This window comes from Haemaphysalis longicornis, unplaced genomic scaffold, assembly GCF_048455015.1.
Source record: "Haemaphysalis longicornis isolate Haplotype H1 unplaced genomic scaffold, Haemaphysalis longicornis Haplotype H1 scaffold_9, whole genome shotgun sequence".
In the NCBI taxonomy this organism is placed as follows: Eukaryota; Metazoa; Arthropoda; class Arachnida; order Ixodida; family Ixodidae; genus Haemaphysalis; species Haemaphysalis longicornis.
The window spans coordinates 71,713,694-71,736,629 of NW_027526460.1; the positions used below are offsets into that span (position 1 = coordinate 71,713,694).

Genomic DNA, 22,936 nt, shown 5'->3' on the forward strand with positions numbered 1-22,936 from the left:
GCCAACCATCATTACGAGCATAAAACCTATAGCCACGCGCGCACGCCCCACAACCCCCGCCCCTCCTACCTCTCACTATTCTCCTTACAAACCTACGCATGCATAAACCGGCAACCGGTCATCTGCACCCGCTTATAAGTGACAATCGCGGTCGATAATATCCCCTGAACGCACTGTAAAGATGTTATATTGGATAACGCCGGCGTTCCAAGCGGGTAACTTGCAGTTCGTCCGGCAGGAACTCTACGCTACTGGACGAGCTGAACTTGGAGCGGTTACGGCGGCGCCAACTGCTTTCCGTTGTTTTTGCGCCCATTCGCGCTTGTATTCAGGCCACCTCTTCAATTCGTGCTCTTCTTCCTCCAAACGAACAGCATGTATCCACCACATAACGATTTCAAACTTGGAAGTGCTTGAGCTCTATTCTCGCATACAAACATGTCCGTCTTTTCCACCTCGTATGCATCGTACTGTTTGTGTAAGATGTCTGTAAAACACATCAACCCGCACCGGAACCACTCAATTGAGGAGGGCAGCCGACTAACCCAACTGAGTTCTGTAATTTCCACATCTAAATTTCTCACCAGCACAACCGGAATGTCATCGGCAGTGGCATGAAGCCTAACTGTGCCTGCACGCCCCGTTTTTTTACCCGCAAATCATCCACGCATAAACCGGCAAACGGTGATGGCCATACATATGCGTGAAAGACACCGGCGAAAATGTCGCTCGAAAGGCCTTCCAAGCTAAAAAAGAAATATGGGCTCAAGCCGGAGTTCCAACGGGGGAAGTTTTTGTTCTGCCGGGAGGGATTCGCAGCTACTTGGTGAAGTAGAATTTGAACGAAAACAGCGACGGTGGGTTTCGATCGTTTTCGGGGCAGCTCTTTGGCAACTTTTACCGGGAATTTGCGGGAGCGGCGTTTGTTTATGTCCGCGTAACCGAGTGAGCGAACGCAGCAGGGACGAAAGAAAGAAAACGAAGAGGAGCGTCTCTCGAAGACTGAGGTAGAGTAGGACATGTGCGGGTACGGCGTATTCTCACTAAATGCCTTTCCCTGACACATGTCTCATGCGTCACCGCCCTCCCCGCCTCCCCATGACACTTTCCCCAGACGCTGTTCCATTCTCCGCTAATCCAAACCACGTGACGTTTGCACGGGAGGTTCAAACATGATATACAAGAAATGCTCGCTGCTCCCTTGTGCGGGGCTAATCCTAACCACGTGACATTTGCGAGGAAGGTTCAAACACGATTTGCAACATACTGGCAGGCGGCGGTGGTACACTACGAGGTAGCAGCAGGGTAGCGCACGCCGTCGTGAGTTCGCTGATCACGCGAACACTTCCTGCGACATAGCAAAAATGATCCATGACTGAGAAGACTGCAGCTCGTCCTGGGCACAAATTTCATATTAGGGAGTGTAGTAATCATCAGTGCCTTTTTTACGCATATCCGTACTTATGTTTAGTTTTCGCCATCGTCTGATAACCGCACTACCACCATTAGCTGCCGACTGCGCAACTTTGAAAAGGGTCATCGGTGGGGGCGAAGGGGAAAGTAGTTGTGAAAGGCGTGTCAGCGGTGTCGAGGGGGAGCCCCGGAGAGGCCTTGAGTAAATCTATGACACCGGAATGAAACTGCGGGGGTTAGACATACACTGCTCTGCAGTAAAAAGGCGTTCTATTTATTCGGCCCACCAGCAACTATTGATTACTCTCAGAATCACTGCGTTGTTAATACTGCGTTCACCTAACAAAATTATCCACCCGCAGCTCTTACGCAGGAAACCGGTGTTGTGTGCAGCACAATAATTATTTCCTCCTTTCTTTCTTCACGTTGGCACTTATGCCCAGCACTGTGTGATTTTCTTTCTTTAGAACTGCCCTGTTGACCATGAAGTCCTCATTATTTATGAAATAGTCCTTACACTTCATACATGTTCATTTTGCTCTATTTTTTGACAATCGTGTGGGCTGTATTTCTCAACCATATTTTACTATCTTCTTTGTAGATACCCCCGCTTGTTAATTACCCCGAGAGAGGCCCTTAAAGAAAGAATAAATAATCTTGATGATGATGATGCTAATGATAATGATCAAATTACAACATGAAAAATGCCTAGTGGTCTTCGCATTAAAAGATGTTGTAGCCACGCGCCCTCAGGGCTGAAAGAAAATTTCGAGCACGATATTTGAACTAGCCATTAGGTCACTCAAAGGGCAGGGTACCCCTAACAGCGTATATTCAGGTCTCAAAAAGCGATTGGCCAGGCCTATTAGTCATAGTAATCCGAAGAACAAAATCGAAACGAAACAAATATGAAAATGAGAAGACGCATGCGCACCACTCGAAACGGGTTACTGTATGCAACACGTCGTGGCCGTGAAAATTGCCCGCGGCACTTTGTCTTCTTTTATTATTTTTATTTTTATTTTATTTTTTAGTTGTTTTTTTGTAGGCACGAGGTAAAGTGTGGTTTACGTGCACCGTTTACATCAACAGCTGCTTTAACATATGGCAGGGCACACAATACCTGTAAATTTCTACGAAAATTTCACATTAATTCTTCCGCATTGACGATATATTAAGGAGTACTTAGGCGCTCCTATTTTTTTCCCTCATCCTAAGCTTTCTTCAGTTCTAGAAAACAAAAAAGTTGCTCCCTGTAGTTAAGTACGCTTACGTGCTTTGGAAACAAAAGCCTGGTAATATTTACCAATCACTTTCTCGTGGCTGTATTGTATTCGTAGCCATAAGGCACATAATACATGGGGCGAAAGGCACCCCCGACTACCTTCCCGCCACACCCTCCACTAACCTCCCAACCCATTCCGCTGCAGTAGCATTTTTTTGTGTTTGCCGCAATTATGTACAGCCGCACCACCTCCGGCTCCTCCCCCCCCCCCCCCCCCCCGCGCATGTCTTCGTAAGCGAGCATGTGGCAACGACTTCAAACCAATGTCTTTTACAATAGCCCCGTTCTCTGGGCATGTTGTTTTCAGCATACGCTTACAACTTCCTTGCTACAAACGGCCCTGGTGAGTCGGCCCCGGGTAGCGGTCGTATACTTAGGACTTCCAGACCAGGAGGAGAGGCTGCCATGAATATTTACGCACAGCTCAGTCTACATGGGCACAGAAAAGGGGCGCGCACAAATCGCTCCCAACACAAATTTTTATTGAAAGGGGTGTTAGGTTTGCACGTAGGTACGTCAGGTATCCATGTCAGGTACGTCAGGTTTGTTAGGGAAGCATGCAGGTATGAAGTGCTGCCTGCTCTGGGAGTAACCCTCATCTCGGATACCTTAGCGGCTACACTAGGAAGGTTGATGGTGATTGATGATTGCTATTGGTTTCCCCTTTGTAGCGGAATGATAACGTGTCATCTTAGCAAAAAGAACTAATATACATATGTATTGTACTCTTGCTTTAATACTAGCTCTGCTTAGGGCAGGCACGAAAAACTTATTAGGCACAAAATACATTTTTTTTTGTTACAGGTGGTAACTATCCTAGGATATATTCCCCACTCTGCTTTTCATCCACCGGTATTGTAATCTTCTTTTCATCGCCTCAACAGCCTTGAAGGTTCGACCATGCTACGAACGCTCTTAGGGACAAGCACCGCACTCCCTGACCAAAGAAGGATCTGGATCCCTGGTGTAGTAGTTAGCCCCCCCTGCCACCTCCGACGACTAACACAATTACCTCTCAGCCCTCAGACCCCAGCAGCTGTAAAGTAACTGTCCATGGTGGCGGTTAGAACAGCGATACGGGAGAGGGTGCTCAGAATCTCTGTGTCCGGATAGCCAGCATGTGGAACTTGAATTGGCAGCGCTCAAAGCGCGCACCTTGTCTAGCGAGGGAAGCTTAGCTGTACTACTAGAGGAGCTCTCGGACATTCGTGGGATATTACAGGGTTAATCGAAGTTAGACAGACAGGAGAAGGCTTCATAGAGCTCACTAGCGGGCATATTTTCTGCAACAGTGAAACCCAAGATAAGGATGAACACGGGGTGGGATTTTTATTCCACAAATAAATAGCAGGAAACGTGGAGGAGATTTTCAGCATTAGCGAGAGACTCGCGGGTGTTGTGATAGGGTAAACAAGCGATGCAGGATAAAGATAGTACAGGCCTATGCGCCAACAACCAGCTATCATTATGAAGCCGTTATTAGCTTCCCCGAGGATGTCGAATCAGCAAAGGAGGAGGCCACAACGCCGTTCCAGATCGTGATGGGAGAGTTTAACGCAAATATCGGTAAGAAGCAAATGGGAGGAAGGTCAGTGGGAAACTTCGGTATATATAATTGCAACAGTAGAGGAGATATACTGGTGGGAATCGTAGAGAGAAACATCCTGAGGTTGATGAACACACTATTTCACAAACGGAAGAATAGAAATGGACATGGAAAACTCCCGATGGTACAATAGGCGAAATTGAGTTCCCTTTAGATAACAACCCAGGTATTGCGCTAGACGTCGAGGTGCTAAGCAAGATTCGGAGCAGCGGTCGCAGGATGACTAGACGCAAGCTAAGAATGAATATGAGAAGCGAAAGAACGAAACTAGTGAAAACTAAGAAACCCCACATAGAAACATACAGAGCCAGATCTCAAGAGTTTAATATAACTCTTCAAAACAAATTGTCACTTCTGAACGAGCAGAACGAGGTCAGTGTAGACAGGCTAAATGACAACCTAGCATCGGCACTCTGTGAATTAGCAGCAGCTGTGGGAGACGCAGCATGTAGAGGACAAACAGGAAACCTAACTAAGCAAACGAAGGAACTAATTGCCAGACGTTACAACATGGAAGTTTCAATTACAGTGGGTTGGATTGAATTAGCCGAGGTGTGAGAAGTGATTACCAGAAATAAGAAATCATTACCAACTCCGACTGGGAGGCAATTGCTAATATTTATTATCTTCGCTTTGCATCGTGCCACCTTTACACACGCGTGATGTATCCGTACGGTGTCGTAAGGGGCAGCCACAACGCCTTCCCATTGAAAGGACACCTGCAGGCTTAAACTATTCTCGTGAACTATCTTTCGTGTGGCTTTGGTGCATAGTGGTGGTTAAAGGGACTCTGCAGCACTTCTGATAAATATTTTCACTTTTTTCTTCGCGTCTGCAAGCACTCCGAAAGCAATAGTATCGCCTGCACGCAGCGGAAGTGCGTCATTTGCTCGTCGCCTTCTGCTTCTGCTTTGCATTTGTGGCTTCTTTTAGGTGCAAAGCACCTTAGGGGCAAAGCACCTTGGGGGCTCGGGTTTTCGGTGTCGCCTCTCGTCATCTCCTGTAGTCACGGTAGTAAAACGCTGAGACACTCGCTTTCCAACGCCTCACTTTAGAACGCAACGGGTATTAAACGAACACACCTGGAAACTCGTTTTCTAACGCCTCGCGCTAGAGCGTTTCATCTCCGTGGGCAAAAACCCGCACTAAAAGAACATCCCGGGACACTCGTTTTCCAACGACTCGCACTAGAAGCTTAGTGCTTCAAAGACACAAGACTTTAACTGCAGAACTGCATAAGTCTGCCCCCCCCCCCTCGACGATTTAATCTGCTATCGTAAAATTTCGGCGATCGTGTCGCTCATTTAATTGCTTAAATCCGGTTCAACGCAAGAGAGGCGGCCAGAACCTCAGCAAGCACGCGATTGTTCCTTTCACCAATGCTGTTCCGACGCCAATCAGCGCCCGTCGTGTGGCAAGAAAGACACTTACAATCTTTGAATAGACTTATTCACTGCATGCTTCACCCCTCCCCAGGATTTACGTTGGTAAAGATGGCCCGAGATGTTTGTAAAGTGGCTATCCAAGGCATTTATTGCTGCAACTGAAGGAAAGTCTGTGAATAGCTGCAACACTGCGGAAATGACGTCATTTCAGCGGTCGAACAACGCCAAGGCCGGGGAACAGAGAAAAATGTTTTGTACAAGCTTGAGTTATTTATTGGGCATAGAGATCGATGGAGACACCGAAAGAAAGAGAGAGAGAGAAAGAGAGAAAATTTATTGCTTGACAGCCAGTTATCCTAGACGTCGGCCAAAAGCCATTGGCTGTAGCAGCGTCTTAGGCCAGCTGAATGGCCCAGACTTTATCCACTGGGTCGGAGCTGAGCAATACGGTCTCCCATTGCGCTACAATAGCGATTTTGCGACCTGACGTTCTGGCATGGGTACAGGCCCACAGCGTGTGGGCTAGGTGTGCCCTGTCCTTACACCGCTGGCACTGGTCAGTCAGTAGCAGTGACTGTACGATACGGGGTTGGGGTGCGAGTTTGTTTAAAAAGCCTCCAAGCCACGGGGTGCCATTTACTGATGGTAGGATGAGCTAGGACGAAGTGGGTCTGCCCTAGCTTGTAGCGGTGAGTGATGCCTATAATGTACACGAACCGATCCCTGCCCGAACAGCGAAGCGAATGAGCGCTGTGATCATCAGCAGCTCGGATAGAATATCCTCAAGCGGCTGGTCATTTGATGATTGCGGCTGGTGAGATGTGTTGCTCTTTTAGACATCTGTTTGGGCTGCAAGTGCAACATTTTAAACCACATCGGCAATACGAGAGCTACTTAAACAAGCCGTTCAACCACAATATGAACATATACCTACAGTGAACTCGAATATAGCTGTGACCACCATGCAAGGATTGCAATTTCACAGGCGCGGTGGGACTCTAAGAAATTAGAACTTGCGTAGAGATGCTTTTCGATAATTAGTAACATCAGCACGTTATTCCGCATTGATGTTGCCTATTGGTTCAAGTTTTTAGGTCGTCTTTTTTTCTACCGGTGTAGGCAGGTGACACTGAATGTCGAAAGGATGTTTCGAAAACGTGAGTGACTTGTTTTGCCTTCCTTATTGCTGTGTATTCCCCCTCATAGCCTATCACACCTTAATTTCACTACAGTTACTAGCAGCACATAATACCGGACAACGGACAGTGCTGGTAGATAATTCTGGTGCCGACACAGTACATCTGAGTTCGTGGTGCGAGATATAGATCAATGGTTGTTTGAAGGGACCCCGGAGAACTTCTTATAAACGCCTTTACTCTTTACTTCGTTCCTAGACTCACTATGAACGCTACACTACTCGCCATCACGTAGCGGCAATCAGCGATTTGCTTGTCTCAGCCGGTACGCTTTGCATTTTTGTTTTGCTTTTGTGGCTTTCTTTTTGAAGTGGGTTTCGAATGCGTTTATCGCCGCAACTGATGCAAAGGCTGCCAATAGTCATTACATTACTCCGATGACGTAATTTGAGCTGTATAAGAACGCCAAGACTGGTAAAGAGGGAAAAATCTTTTCAGCACGTTTCTAAATTATATGATGGTCATGGAGCAGTATTTTAAGTGAGGAACTTTGCGGTTCCCTAATCTAACTGCTGGATTTCCTGTCAAGTACTTTCTGCAAGCATGTAACATTTCAAAACAATTTGGGGAAACTGTTGAATAATCAGATGTATCTCATCCGCAAGTTTTTCCCCTCATATATTCAAGGCGCGGTCAGCACAGAGCATTTAGTAATGCGGCAACTTTGCATGTCTCTTTAAATATCAAACTTGAAGCTGAACCTTGACCATTGTTGTCAGTGAAACCACGAATGGTACCAACAGTCACGTGACAACAGCGGCGGGATCTGTTGAGCGGTGAAGCGCAGTGGCGCTCTAGTGGCGTTGCTTGGTACACGCAAACAGTGCTAAGTGCATCTGCTTAATCATTCATTTATTTTTGCTGGTCGTCGTCTTCACATATCAAACTAGGACAGCACCTCGGAAATGGTGCTGGGATTCTTTGGAGTGTGCAATCTCCACGTTCTTTGACGCCTACACACCTGAAAAAGATTACGCAATTTACGTTAACAACACATTTTTGCAACGGTTGTTTTACGCACCCTCCAGACTTGCGCTATGATGAGAGTTCTATTGAAAGGCCGTGGTAACTTTACACCGCCACCGGTTCCTAAGCCTGCTCAAAACCACGAAACTCTACATATTGGTTTTTACAGCAAAAGTGTTTTACGTGGAACCTATGGTGTTGTATCAAAAATTTACCGTCCCTTCCTTGCAAACGTCATGAGAAGAGCGAAAGCTAAGAGGGCTTCCAATCGATCGTTAAACCTCCAAATACCGAATCGCAAACAAAAAACAAGGCCATACAGGGATTTTTCACGCACTAAGTAAATGCGGTTATGAACAATCTAAATGTATACTGGTACGTAGTTTGTGAGATAAATGTATACTATTGTACTCCTTATTCATTACAGATGCGTACATTGCCTTACCTAGAACCATTCCTTTTTGCGATTTTCCAGCAACAGTTTCACACAGTCAAAGACCGGTTTCACGCATGCTTATGCCGTATTTACATGCGTCTTATGGGGTCTTTTCGGTTTTCTAACCGTTCTATGAGGAAAGGCATTACATTTTTCATATAACATCATCTGTCCCTCTAAGAAAGCTTGCGCTCTAAAGAAAAAGGAAGAGATGGTAATTTTTTTTCGTGAAGTTTACGGAAGCGCCAGCCAGAAAAGCTGGACAAGTATCCCCAACAGAGGTAACATTAAGCAGCCGGAGTTAAGGCAAAAAGAAATTCGCGAAGAAATAATGATTTTTCGGTATGTCGAGGCAGGTACGTTTATGCCACTACATAACTGGTGGTCGCGGCTTTTGTGAAAGCGGTAAATATTTCACCATTATCACCATTTTATCACATCGTTATACCACCAAAAGCTGAAGCTTGGCAAAAATAACATTACTGAGCGCGACGTGCTTCGAAGGAACCTTAAATTATTAAAAATAACAATTGAACTGATTGCCTGTTTCAGCCAAGCGGCGTATTTGCGCAAAGCCGTCATTACTATATCGTATACCAAAAATTAATATGCAAAACATTGCGCAGTATGTTCTAGCCTTTTTTTTTAAGAATGTGAGGTGAGAAGCCCATTTGCAGCTTCTGGTGATTTGTTGTTGAATTTTTTGTGAACCTGGCGGCGGCGACGTTACCACTTGGCCAGCCCCGTGCACCGCAGCGTCTGACGCGGATTTTGCTGTGTATCAATGGCCAGAAGCAGCCTTTTCCCCATCATAACTTTCATTTCTGAACTCGGTTCGTACAGCACATGCAGCAGAGGCAAGCCTCTCTTTGACGCAGCTGTTTCTCTTTTCCGGCTATGTCGCCCTTTCGCCCTACTCTATCCGTCCTCCCTCGCTGCTGTTTCCGTTTCTTCGCACGCGATCCCCGGTTCCGGTCGCTCCACCCGTAACTTCAACTTCTTTGTGTACCGCTGATTTTCCACACCTCACAACTCGCATCTTTAAATATTGCCATCTAAGGCGTTCGGGTCAAGAAATGTAAACCTTTAAAGGAACTACGAAGGGTGAGTTACCATTCGTGCTTTTTAAATAAATACAAGAAAAGTACCCTTATGGCAGCAATAGACTGAAAACATACCGTGAGATTTCCATGGTGGTGGCCCCTTCCTTACACCGCCACTGTTCGCAAGGTTCCACCAGCATGTAAGTGTGTCCTTCGGGGTATTCTATTCCTTCATGCATGCACTTGCCTGTAATAAAAAATGAAGTGTCTTCCTACTCTTCAATAAAAATCCCGCCGTTATGAATCTGTCCGCAGAGTAAAACAGAATTGCAACTGCGGGCAAAAATTGGTTCTTTGGAGAAAGCAAACTCAGTGAAGCTGGAGCAATGCCGCTAGAAGTGGCCTGTGGCAGCGTCATGGAGCCCCATTCTCGTCACATTATTATTCCATTGTAATGGTCCTGAACCACACACAGCGAACACGTGCAATGAGGTCTTTCTAGAGTTGGCTATCTAGATGAACACTCAATATTTCCGCTCCCGCATGCCATCTGTTGGGGAGAGCCTTACGATCAGAGGCGTTAGACTGGGAGGCGGAAGGGCGCTTTTACGGGACTTCTTGCTCTTCCCGATTTTAAAGCGAAGCTTGCTTGATCTCACTAATGGCGGGGTACTAGCCAGGACTTTTACCGGGAAAGCCAACTTAACACAAAGGGATGGTGCGTGTGGTGATTATAATAATAAGAAATGATTCACATCATAAAGATGATGACGAAACAAGAAAACAGCGCTTCCCGTGGTAGGAATCAAACCTGGGTCACTCGCATTATTAAGCTGACGTCTATCCTACTTCGCCACTGTGACACAGGCGGAGCTATTCGAATTTTGCAAGCATCTATGCTCACTCTGTAAGCTGCCCGAACGTCGAAATAAATCTAATTCAAACAAATCAATTGAAAACGCCCATTTTGTTAATTTCAAGTTAGGGAAAGCTTCGCCTTTCAACAATTTTTTGTTACATGAAAAGGACTCTGTGTTTTGGTCTGGGTCGATGCCAGTGGTGACACCGGCGACACGTAGCCATTAACTGTTGTCTTTACTACTTATTAACCAGACAATTGTTTGCTTCTAGCAGAAAATAATTATTTATATGATCCCTAATTATCTTTTATTCTCGTGTGCGACTGCTTACACTTTTTTTGAGACCATGGTTTTTCTACACAGTTTATTTTCTTTGTGCCCAACCACATATTCTCATCAAGCAATAAACACCGGTACTTTCGCGTGCAGATTGTCAAAAGCCTGCAAGCCATGATAAAAATTTGACGATTAACAAGATCGAAATTATGCTGGAAACTGAAAATTCCACTTCGAATCTAAACTTTGCAACATAGTAACAGAGCTGTCAAAGCTACTGTTGATCTTCAGGGGTGGCTGGCAGATGCGCGGTCGCTGAGCCCTCCACATAGGCGCCGCTGGGATTAAGGGGGATTGGCGGGAGGGGGGTGCTTGAAGGGGGTTTTTCGCTGCTCGAGAAGTTCATCTCGCCCGTCTGGCTATTTTCTTCCACCGGTTTTCGTAATTCGCTCTTATCTGAGTTGCGGCTGACGACCGACGGATGAGGAATCCGGGCCCACGTTTCGGCCATTCTGCGGCGGCTGCCAACGCACCAAGTCACCGTATCGCATGTCACCGCCATAGGAAACCAAGATAAGAGCAAGTCATGGATGTATGGTAGCTAGATGGGCGACTAGCATTCCTCCAATAACAATGGATTATCAGATGAGGTGGGAATCGACTGTACAACTTGGTCAGCTCGCACCTGATCTCAGCGGCGGTGTCACTAGATAAACCTTATAGATAAACCTTTACATAAAACTTATCTGGTGACCCTATGCGGCACCTCTCCCGAAGGCCCGCCGCGTGCACTTTTGCCGGCTCCCTGGCAGATTAACACACGTTGGCGTGACGTGCGGTCACGTGATACGCAGCGCGGACAGGGAGTGTATAGATTTTACCCCATGTGTGAATCCCCCTTTTCGGGACACCCAACCATTTCCACCAGTGCTGCGCAGCAGAAGTGAAAATGTGGCTCTTCAGGAACTTCAATGGTGAATCAACCAGCTCCGTTCCAAGAAGCTTCCTCTGCCGTAAAGTAGGCTATGGCGCGTCGCATCTTAATATTTAAGCATGGATCTTTTCCGCTACTTTTTTTGTCCGATTCTAGATAGACGATACGGAAATAAAACCTGTGGTACAAAAGTATCTCCATGACAGAGTTGTAACGAGGGCTTCAAAAATAATTTGCGATGACAAATGCCATTTTTTGCTGACTCCCTACATAATGGCTCAGTGGCTCATCGGGCAAAGATCGCCCAAAATAGTAAATTCTATTTAAAAACATCCGGCTAAATTTATCCCTATTCTATTGGCACAAATTTCGGAAAGAGGAAACTAGCGATTTAAACTCCTGCTCTTACACTATAACAAGGCCACAGCAGCGCAGTTCACGCACCTCCCATGACTCCAGATGCTGCCACAGCAGGGTGTGCTTCAGAGAAGCTCCTCCAAGCAATCAAGCAGGCGCAAACCTTCAGTGCTGATGGGCATTTTCTGTTAGTAGCACGGGACGTTGTTAAGGAGGCTGCCATTTATGAGTAAACTTATGCTTCTGCTTCAATGAACCTGCCTCCAGAGGCGCACCAATGACCACACTCAAACGAAAAAATAAATATTCTTATCGTTTTGTGTTAATAACACTTCTACAAAAACTTTCTCCACTAGTTAAAGGGCAAAAGCTTGTACAATAACAGCAGCTGGGAAGGCAGACAGCTGTATTTTTACGACGAATAAAGCATAAAAAGAATAAGTAAGGCGGCTTTGTATACGCTCGGAGTTTCAAAGGTTTCTTCTTGTGTCTCTAAAGGTTTGGCGGAACGAAGCAAGACAAATGATCAAAATACATGAGGTGGGATTTAACAGAACACTCGCGTGGCATAGTAAATTAGGCGTGTCCCGTGAACAGAACTCTAGCAGAACTCTAACAGCGCTCGTCTGTGCCCGTCATTCTTAGTCCTCGTTTTTCGCTCTGTTTTTTATGTCCAGAATGAACCAAGTCGCCCCACTCGAGACGCTAATCTAGCAGCGTGTTATGTTGCGAGCACGACATTCAGAATACCTGGAAAACAAAATGAATTTCAGAGGCCCTCAAAGAGCCGCATCAGAGCTTTAGGACGATAAATTTACACTGGGTTAGTTGGAACACCAAATGGGTTTTCTTTGTTAGTGTCCAGCGTCCTGTTAGCGTCCCGCTGAACTTGCTCTACACCACATCTTCAGTTGGCAAAGCCACGCTGCACGACGCCGTACGTTACTACAGTTGTCTTGGTACCAGAAAGCGTCTGCTCCGCCTCACTGAACCAGATACAGATTATTTAAAGCCATATATATGTTCGCCCATCTCTGACCTGCCACTAAAGAGTGATTGCGCTCATCATGACTTCGTTCTCGCGGCGCTCACTCCAGAATAACGTTTAACTTTGGGTCATGCGCAGGAAGCTATGTAGGGTTACACTGCCCCTGTGGCGCTGTAGCCCTCACGTAACCACCATACATGTCACATTACCGTCGTGGTGCATCATTTCGGATGACTTCTTGGCAACAGCCTAAGGTTGCATCACGTTCCTTCGTGCCCAGATACGTGCGAAAACCCTCGAACTGTCCCACAGCGATATCATATAAAGAGTGAGTAAGTGGAAACTGTTGACAAAGCTATAGCCGTCACACGCGGTTTCCAAATTACTGGTTCATAGATTGAAGGGTTAATGCATCGCATATGCTTCTTATAAATGTGCTACCTCTTCCGCGATGTGCTTGAACTGTTTGTTTTGAATACATATGTACTGAATTTCCCTGCTTTAGAAGCTGAAGCGTTGAATACATAATAACGCTTGGCAGTAGCTGCACTACTTTCCTGAGAAATACGACCAATTGATGTGAGTTCACTGAGCCCTGTTAGCGTTGTGGGATTGAGAAGTTAAGCCGCTCTTGAAGGCGTGATTCCGGTACTCTGCGGTGTGTTTTTTTAATAGTCAAACGCAGTTTTCCCGTGCTTTTTTTGTGGTTGGCGCTTCATTTTCCGATTCCTATGAAGGTAACACCATTTTTATCCCACATCCTCTACAAACATTAAATTTGAGCACTGGGATGCTGCGCTGACAAGATCATCGTGGAAAAAACTACATGCCTTCGAAACAAGCGCCCTCCCCGCCGAGCAGATTCGCGGCATTCTGAAATAGTGAAACCACGCTCACTGTAAATGTGAAAGTGAAACTCATACTCAGGAAGTGTTCATTCGGTCTTCTCAGTACTATGTTTCTTGAGTCCCACGCACAGGTATTGGAAGTTCCACTGCTCTTCTTTTTTCCGTACAAGATGATGCAGGTGTCCCGCGGAAAGATGCCTTCCCAGCAATGCATTTATCAATAGAAATGAAGCCGAATAGAAGGATACCACTGCAGGCCTTGTATTTGAAAGTTGGCATGTCCTCATTGTTTGTTGAAAAGGGACCCCTATGTTACAATCCTGCTAAACACTTTCCCGGCGAGACGGCACGTTTAGAGACCGGGTTTGTGGCAATCCAAATACCCAGAAACAGCTAAACTGGTCCTCTACTTTCACAGAATGGAATTACACTGCATTTTTTAGTCCGTTGGAAAGAAGAGCCTTCGGCAGTCACTTTCACGTGAGGTGTTGTTGGAACCAAGTCCTTTCTGTAAATGCACTCGAGTCACTTTTTGCACTCGCAGAATTCCTTGTGAGCTCACAAATATCCCCCCGGGAACTGCATTCTGGAATCCAATATAAAACACGGTGTATATAACGCTGGCCTGATACCCTGAACACCGTAACAAACCACGCGAACAGTAAACGAGTGGCAAAAACCTTGTTTCCGAATCAGTCAAGCTACGAATATTCAATAGGAATTATATCACGAATGAAACGGTCATATCCTAACAGCCCGACGAGAGCGAAAAGCAGTCTGGGCCAATGATGATGACAAAACGCCAGAGAACGCTCTATAAGAATGTTGACCCCTCCTGCGGTGGATGATTACGTGCGACACCGCCAATTTGACGTGATTAAGCAAGCTTTGTAATCATAAGAGGCTATGTTAGAAGATATATAGGGAACGTGTGACGGCGGTAACACTCAAATAAATGTGCTGTTGGAAACATTTTATGGCGACTACCTTAAGTGGAACGCACAAAAATAGCTTCGCTTGTGTAATGTGCGCTTGCTGTTCTGAGAAACAAACTGCGGTTGATTCCTCTGACATAGGAATCAGTAAAACACGCAAGTAAAATGTGCAGCGAAATCTGGAGCTGAGCATGATTTGCGTTTCGGCGGCTGTCTTGTGGGTATGCTTCGCGAGCGACATCCTGCTGGCGGGTCCCTTCGGCAAAGGTGTACTGGCGTCATTTCCGTAACGGATAAGGCGTCAGTGAAATCATGTTAAAATATAAAACCCGAAAACGAACAACCCTAATTATAACGTACTCTTTAGTGCAAACGTTCCTTCCCCGCAAGAAGACCCTGTGTGCAGGGGTGCACCCTTTTAGGCGCTTGCTTCGTTGTACAGGTGTGACTTCCGTGACGGATATGACATCAGCTAAATCTGCGTGTATCCGGGAATAAACCACTTTCGTGTTAAAACTATAAAAAAATTGGTGGAGTATTTTTATCTCTCTTTTCCTCTTTCCGCTTTTACTATCCCCGTAGTACTCAGGATGCTTCAATAGACGCCGACGTATTCGTGCATGTAAAGCCCCTTCTCCTGAGCGGGAACGAGTTCAGAAAAGTTGTTGTATCCGGCCTCAGCCTGCGTTCCTGTGGATACTTCGCTCATCTGTCGAAAGTACAGGATGTGCTTCCCGCCACAAACACAGTTGTTCTTTAGCAATCAATGTAACAAGTCGTACGCCAGTTGGGTAGAAATATCTCATGGTAACATTCACGACTTATACCTCTGGCCATATTGTCGTATGCAACGGCCGCATAAAAGTGCAATAATTTAACAGCTTTTGCTGAGTAAAATTGTGTTTGGGCTTATATTCTATGCTCCTTCTACTTTCATTCATTGCTACAATTGTAAGGCACAGGCACTGCCATGAGAGCACTCGGAATTTTAATATTTGGCATGATTCTATCAGCACGAGGGGTGGTAGCAACGATTCACTTTGATGCCGATTCGTTCAGGAACGCGGTAAGTAAATTGTTTTGACATTATTGGCCCTGCCAACATGATTTGTGAGCAATGAGAAACCGCCTAGCAAATTTGCCGTTTATTTATTAAAATGTAGGGAACAGGGCGTACTTCGAAATCACCAAACCACCATCGAAAATCACAGTGCCCTAAGTATTACTTAACAGAATAATAAAATTTGTGTGTTTTGGTATATATATAAATAAATCTTTGTGCGAAATTTCTTCTGGTCCCAACAAAAACACATTCATTTCAGACCGCATTACTCGAAGCGCTCTTAGAGCGTGACCCGCTTAGAGTGAAGAGGCGAGAGGGGGTGTCTCCGAGTTGCGGCGACCCTGCGGCGAGTCAGGCTGTCAACATCTTCGGTCAATGCAATGCAAGCCGGTGTTTCCCCGGCGATATTCTCGAACCGGTCATGCTCAATTTGCGCCATCCGACTTTAGAAAAAGGGTTAAAATGCGTGGTAGGGTCATTGAATGTGGTTCCCCGACATTGGTAAATGGCGTGCACGCCACGGTGCGCCCATAACGGCACTCGAACCGTAGACTTAGCAGCGCCGTCGACAACGGGGCATCAAAAAATTTGTTTTGCGAAGACCATGGCTGCACGCCTCGGAAAAAAATTGTCCAGTGATCACGCAAAGTCCCTAGTGCAAAACGGGTGTGTTTTGATAATTGCGCTCACTCCCAGAATACGCGAACAGCCGTTTTTTTTAGCTCACATACACAGCCTCAGACTAAAGCCACGGCATTTTCGGCCTTTCCCAGAACGAAAATATCGTAGCGTTCCGTGACACCCGCGCGCCCCTATAAATGTTGTCACTGCTTTCTCTCCTCATTCGCTCTCCAGTCTGCGAGGCGTTCGGACGCCAGTCACAGCTCTTCACGGCGCCCAGATACGGCGACCACAGTTTCATGCAAGCCGTCGTCAAATTGGAGCAGGAGTTGCTCGCACCCGGCCAGAACTTAAAACAGTCAAAGTTCACGGCGTTTTTTGCACTCGATTTAAAGTTTCGCTTCTCTGAATACATCATGTTTTTATTCCTAGCCGTTCTGCCGCAATTAAAGCTCGACTGCCTTAGCTTTTTTTGACTAGACAAATATACTGAAATACCACTTATAACGAAATTTTTCGTCATCCCGCTATTTTGTTATAACGATGGATTACTGTATATACTTGACCTTGACGTTCCCGTCTATCACTCCCATAAAAAAGAAAGGGAGAACCCGCGCCATGCTGCGCACGTCACGATGTACGTATACCCTCAAATCCTCGACTGGGGATAGCGTTAAGCCAGCAGGTCTGTCGTTGTACAACTGCTCCAGGACAGCGGTGGAAGAAGACGTTCCGTACAACGCGACTTTCGCCGCGGGAAAACGCTTCTCACCCCTACAGAGGAATAAAAGGCGATCGCAACCATTCTTCAGGTAACGTCTCTCAAGTCTACGCACAGTAACAAGCCGTCGCTAGACCCCAGGCTTCATTCACCATTTCAAAACGCCGAAGATTTAGCTCAACAGAACATGCCAGGAGAAGACAGTTACGAGGGAGCATATCGAGGGCACCCGGATGACAAGCTTGAAGGAAAGGATACACCAGTCGCAGTCGCAGACAAGAAGGAATCAGCGCCGCTTCAAACCGGCGACGATAACATTAATGTCAAGAATGCGAAAGGAAACACAGAGTCCCGCCGTTTGAGTTTCAGTACGTCTTCGTTCCAAGCTTCCTGAATGTGAATCTTTACCGCAACTTCTTGTAGCCCTACTCTCACTTAACGTCGTTGCAGCGCGCGCGGTCGCACCCTTGCAATAGTCTGAGCAGCTTCATCACCCTGAAGGTATAAGTGCGGAACCACCCTGTCCTATTCCTTCCGCTGCATGTGAAGAAACCAAAAAGCCATATTGTTATCTGATACCGAGTACGAAAATAAACACGCCAAAATCAGAAGCTAATAAAAAGCGAAGCCGAGGCAGGCAGAAGACCGAGCTGAAAACCTCGCTAGACTCGCTGCCCAAGGGAGATGGCTACACAAGAATTTTGAGAATTGCCTGACACCACTGTCACTACGTATAGCTGCACTACAATTGCCTATATATAGCCTTCATAGAATATGAGAAAAAGCCTTTGAGTCTGTCGGAGCCTCAGCCGTCATTCAGGCATCACGGAACCAGGGTGCAGACGAGCATTATGTAAAAATACTAGAGGATATTTACAATGGGTCCACAGCTACCATCATCCTCTAAAGAAAACCACTAAATACCTATACGGAAGGGCGTCAGAAAAGCAGACACAATCTCTCCAATTTTATTCTCAGCATGTTTACAAGAAGTATTCAGAACGGTGGATTGGGAACATGTGGGAGCAAGGGTTAATGGTGAATACCTCAGTAACTTCAGATTTGCTGATGACGTTGCCTTGCTAAGTAACTCACGGGACGAATTGCAAAGCATGCTTTCCGCACTGGACGAACAGAGTAAAACTGTGGGCCTGAAAATTATTATGCAGAAAACTAAAGTAATGATCAATAACTTCTGGACAGCACACCGGTTTGAGATAAGTGGTAAGCGAATATATCTACTAAAGCCCGTTTGTAATTTGTGTCTCCGGATCCCAACCATGAGGCAGAGATAATTAGAAGGATAAGAATGGGGTGGAGTGCATACGGCAGACATTCTCAGATAACGAATGGCAGCCTACCATTGTCCCTGAAGAAGAAAGGGCATTACAGCTGCATCTTGCCGGTACTCACCTACGGGGCAGAATCTTTGAGGCTCACTAAGAGGGTTCAACTTAAATTGAGGACAACTCAGTGAGAGTAAGAACGGAAGATGATAGGTGTAACATTAAGAGACAAGAAGAGAGCGGAGTGGATCAGGAAACAAACTCGTGTTAAGAACATATTAGTAGAAATTAGGAAGAAGAAAATGATGCGGGCAAGGAATGTAATGCGAAGGCAAGATAACGGTTGGTTATTAAGGGTAACAGAGTGGGTCCTTAGAGAAGGCAAGCGTGGCAGAGGGCGGCCGCAACTTAGATTGGCTGATAAGATCCAGAAGTTTGCGGGGATAAATTGGTCGCAGTTAGCACAGGACCTGGGTAATTGGGGATTAATGGGAAAGGCATTTGCCCTGCAGTGGGCGCAGATAGGCTGGTGATGATAATGATGAGGATGACTGTCACTACAATTTTTACTGATGACCAACGCGAATGGAAGGGTTTTAGCGAGCTGGGCGCAAAGATTGGTTGCAGTAGGCTTAGCCTTGGCGAAGTTGGGCTGTGGTGAAAATTGCACGACGGTGCATGCAATACTGAAAAAACAAGACAGGACAGCACTTCATGATACCCTTACATGTATTCACGTCACGAACAGAAAAGCAAAATGTCAAGATCGCGAACGACTTGTTATCCTTGCAACAAGTTTGCCGTGAGGGGAAGTCAGAGAAGTGATACGACGTTTGACGCTGACAATGAATTCCACGAATTTTGGTACAATGCAGAAGGTTCCGCTCGGGACGCAACGCTTTCATCCTTTACAAGCAGACGCGGACGTTTCTCGCGAGGAACGATTTTAAATCGCCCACGGGCCCGCGCCAGTTAATCATAATCAACATGTAGATTTCCCACGATATTAAAGAAGCTATCATTCCCGTTTTGGGCAGCCATGTCCCCGGTCTGCCTTGCGTCTTCCACTATGCCTACTGCGTAATTTTCATTTGATTACAAATCTCCCACACTGCTGGGAACTTTCTGCTCGTAAAGATTAACACGTTGCACATTGCAGCCAGCATTCGTAACTACTTTAACTAAATACATTTAAAATTTTTTCTCCGGCATCACAGTAGTTTGGCTAAGTGGCCGAGAAAAAACGTTCTATACCTAACGTTTGAAACCTGTTTTCAGTATGTAAATAAATTTCTTGTTCTTTTTTGTTCACAAAAAATAAATATATGTCCCTTAATGTGAATACTAATTTACCTATCCGCATGGTTACCACAATCAGCAAGACACGCCGGTTTCAATAGCATAAATAGTCAGCTACGAGTAGGATTGGCCATTTAATGCGACCAGGGCTCACACGGTAATCGCAGGTTTTGCAATATTACGCTAAATACAGTTCACGCATTTTCCTTGAAAATCGCATAAACGAAACCAATCCTCGCAAGTCGGCCAACCATGCAAGTACATTTTTTCGTATCTTTTCTTTCCTCCCAGTCTCAACTGATAGTAAGCAAGGGCTACGCGGTTGAGGAGCACACCGCCGTAACCAAGGATGGCTACCTGCTCGGAATGCAGAGGATACCACGTGGCAGGAACGAACCGCCCCGAGGCGCACAGCGGTCCCATGGCCCGCGAAAGATGCCAGTGCTCATTGTTCACGCACTGGCAGTTTCGTCGGACGATTTTGTGTCCAACTTTCCCGACCAGAGCCTCGGTAAGCTTTCAGCTTTACCATGGGCTCGATGCGGTTTTAAACGCGTCCTGCGAAAGAAACCTACTCGGCCTTCCTGGAACGTTTTGGATCCTGTCGATTTTATACGTGAGAGCACAGATGAAGTGGGTGATTGATGAACGTGGAATTTTCGCTCACTTGTGGTCATGTCGGTGTCCCCTTCTGCCGAGTGTTTTCATAGCAGTTGTGCATGAAAAGCGGTGGAGGCGACGTTGCTTGCTCTGCCGGTCATCAAAGGAAGGTTACCCCAAATTTGTTTTTCCCAGTAAAGCTACCCGCCGCGGTGGCTAAGTGGCTAAGGAGTTCCGCTGCTGAGCACGAGGTCGCGGGTTCGATTCCAGGCCGTGGCGGCCGCTTTTCTGATGGAGGCGAAAAGCAAAAACGCCCGTGTGTTCGAGATTTTGGCGCACGCTAAAGACCCTAGGTGGTAAAAATTAATCTGAAGCCCTCCACTACAGCGCGCCTCATCGCCTGCGTTGCGTCGGCCCATTAAACCCTGCAATCAATCAACCCAATTACAGCTCCTTGCAGGTAGAGCTGCTTCGGTGCCTAATTCGAAGGCAATTATTAGACAATCTGGAATAGCAACGCCCATAAATAAAACAGAGACATTTACTTGAAGGCGACGCAGGGGGAGCTCAACAATCTGAGGCCTACCGTAAGTTCTTTAGATGGTTGTTTATTTTTGGAGCACAGCTTTAAGCCCCCGTACCTGTGATTTAGCTGCTTTCCTCGGTGCAGTTGGGTGAAATAGAAACATGGGGAGCAAGAAAGAACGCTACGTGGCAGGAAATCAATGACAATAAATAGCAAAGAGGTAGCATGGATGAATGTGGCAGAAGGCAACACGGAACCTCCACGAGGACAGTGGAAGAGAATATTGCGGGAGAGTGAGAAGGTAACCAGAGAAGCATAGCATTGTTTTAGGTGCGCAGTACCTTAGGACCGCAGAATGTCCGTCCGCGACCGTGCGCATAGCATTTACAATCGCAAACAATCACACAGGCACCGGCAGAATTCGAGCCTGTGTCTGGTAAACAAGACAGAGTTAGTGTCAGTCGTCTTCCCAATTGGGCTACGACCGTGAGTTAGTACCCGAGAGTCAAACGGCTTACATCCTCGCCTGTAACGGTGCGGAGTACCTTACGACCTCCCAATGTCCGTCCGCGTCCATCCGTGCGCACACCACCATCAAGCGAAAATCAGGCGAAATCCGATTTGAGCCACGAGTTGCAGTTTCATTTAGGGAATAATCAAGGTGAAGCTCACGGCTCAAATCGAATGACGGTCGGGGCGCAAATCGGATGTCACTCGGGGCGCAGCTTGGATGTCATTTCGAGTCCCCGTACTCCGCACCCTCGCCGTCATCCACGGAGTGAAGATGCTGCCATTTTTCATTTGCTTTTTTTGTGCTTGTGCTTGTGTGAAGCAAGCCGCCTCACCAACACCTTAGCTATGGTTTCAAGTGCAGCGGGCGCTGCTGGGGAATTATGGGAGGCTTTTGACGTTATAGTTGCGTGGATTGTGAAAAGCGGCCCAGTGCTGCTTTCCTTCGGCAGAATGCCGGTGGCGGAGCCCCACAGAACGAATTGCGCTCAGATATGCAGCATTTAGTCACTTCAATAGTTCTTTTAGGGAGTGGTTACTCTGGAACACGTTTTGATTCTTCTTGTAATTTCTCTCGGTTCTGAATTCATTTAACGTGATATACCGTAGCTATGTTTGTAGCAACACCTGCGCTTGTATTCTGAGAAAAACATGTGCATAATCGTCGTAAATGTATCATTTATGCCTTTACTTTTGCCTCTGAGTTTATTGTTTTCTATCCTGTTCTTGCTCACGGTAAAATACCTCTTCCAGCAAACAAACTTGTGCGTACACCCCCTCAGTTGGTGTACACTCGATATAGCTGAAAACTGGCAGTTTCTGTTCCACCATCAGACGGAATTTCTCGGCTGTATGCCTAACACCATTAAAATGTTTCAATGGTAAAGCAGTTTTCTAAAGTTGTGGTATGCAAAGGTGGTTTTGGTGTTCAGCCTGCCTCTTATATATTCATTCTCACTTGAATTTGCTGTGGTTTCTGGGATCACCTCCGATATTATGTGGCTGAAGATTCTACCCACACGGCAATGTAAACAAATGTACCCGCAAGGCGATATTGTAAAGCAGCGAAAATGTTTATTTGTGAGGTTCCCAGATGATTTAAAATGGAATACACACGTAAACCAACTTTGTAGTGAATGATTTAAAACCGTTGGAATAATGCACAAAATTGCGCACCTTATTCCTAATTGGTTGAAATTACAGCTTTGCAATATTCTCTTTTATTCTGAACTTTGCTAAAGCGTGGTATTCTGCGGCACAAGTGCCCATAACTACACCTGGCTAATTTACCAAAAGAAGTCCTCGAGTCTATATGAATTACAAAGGCCCAATGATCAACTTAAGAACAGAACATTTTTTTTAAGTATAGCATGCTTAGAGCCGATCAGGTATATTCTCTAAAACTACTACAAATTGTGTACAACAAGTTGGCCTTGGCAACAGACACTGCATTAACTACGCAGTACTCACTCCGGCGAATAAAAGACATGCGGCCAAAGCGAGGACAAAACGCATGCAAACCTTTTTGTTTCAGAGAATCAGCGTATTATTAAAAATGCAGGTATAATTATTTCTCTTGCACTCCAAGAGTTTTTAGGAATCAAATATAAAAGTTCATTTTAGAAAATAACTTATACTATACTTCGTAGCTTACTTTTTTATGTGAATTTTCACTGTTACCGCAACAGTTCAGATGATGTTTTTTTCCTTTCTTATATATGACTGTCGCATGTTATCGAGGATCTTGGAGGCCATGATGATAAATTTATTATTTAAAACCTG

General features: G+C 45.9%; 1 protein-coding gene and 1 long non-coding RNA gene across 3 annotated transcripts in view; one reads left to right on the forward strand and one right to left on the reverse strand.

The window, feature by feature from the left end:
* Positions 1 to 7,732: 7,732 nt before the first annotated feature.
* On the reverse strand, positions 7,733 to 12,050 carry LOC144151930 (uncharacterized). The gene is made up of 3 exons (XR_013319008.1): positions 11,845 to 12,050; positions 9,466 to 9,577; positions 7,733 to 7,846 (listed from the first exon to the last, which is right to left on the reverse strand). It is a non-coding gene; the product is annotated as an uncharacterized LOC144151930 (long non-coding RNA).
* A 3,243-nt stretch (positions 12,051 to 15,293) lies between these two features.
* Positions 15,294 to 22,936, forward strand: part of LOC144151622 (lipase member K-like) — a 28,556-nt gene continuing 20,913 nt past the window's right edge. For both annotated transcript variants that reach the window (XM_077682737.1, XM_077682736.1), the window contains exons 1-2: positions 15,294 to 15,594; positions 19,810 to 20,029. In XM_077682737.1, the coding sequence (XP_077538863.1) occupies positions 15,499 to 15,594; positions 19,810 to 20,029 (316 nt within the window). In that variant the 5' untranslated portion in view covers positions 15,294 to 15,498. The remainder of the gene's footprint in view (positions 15,595 to 19,809; positions 20,030 to 22,936) is intronic.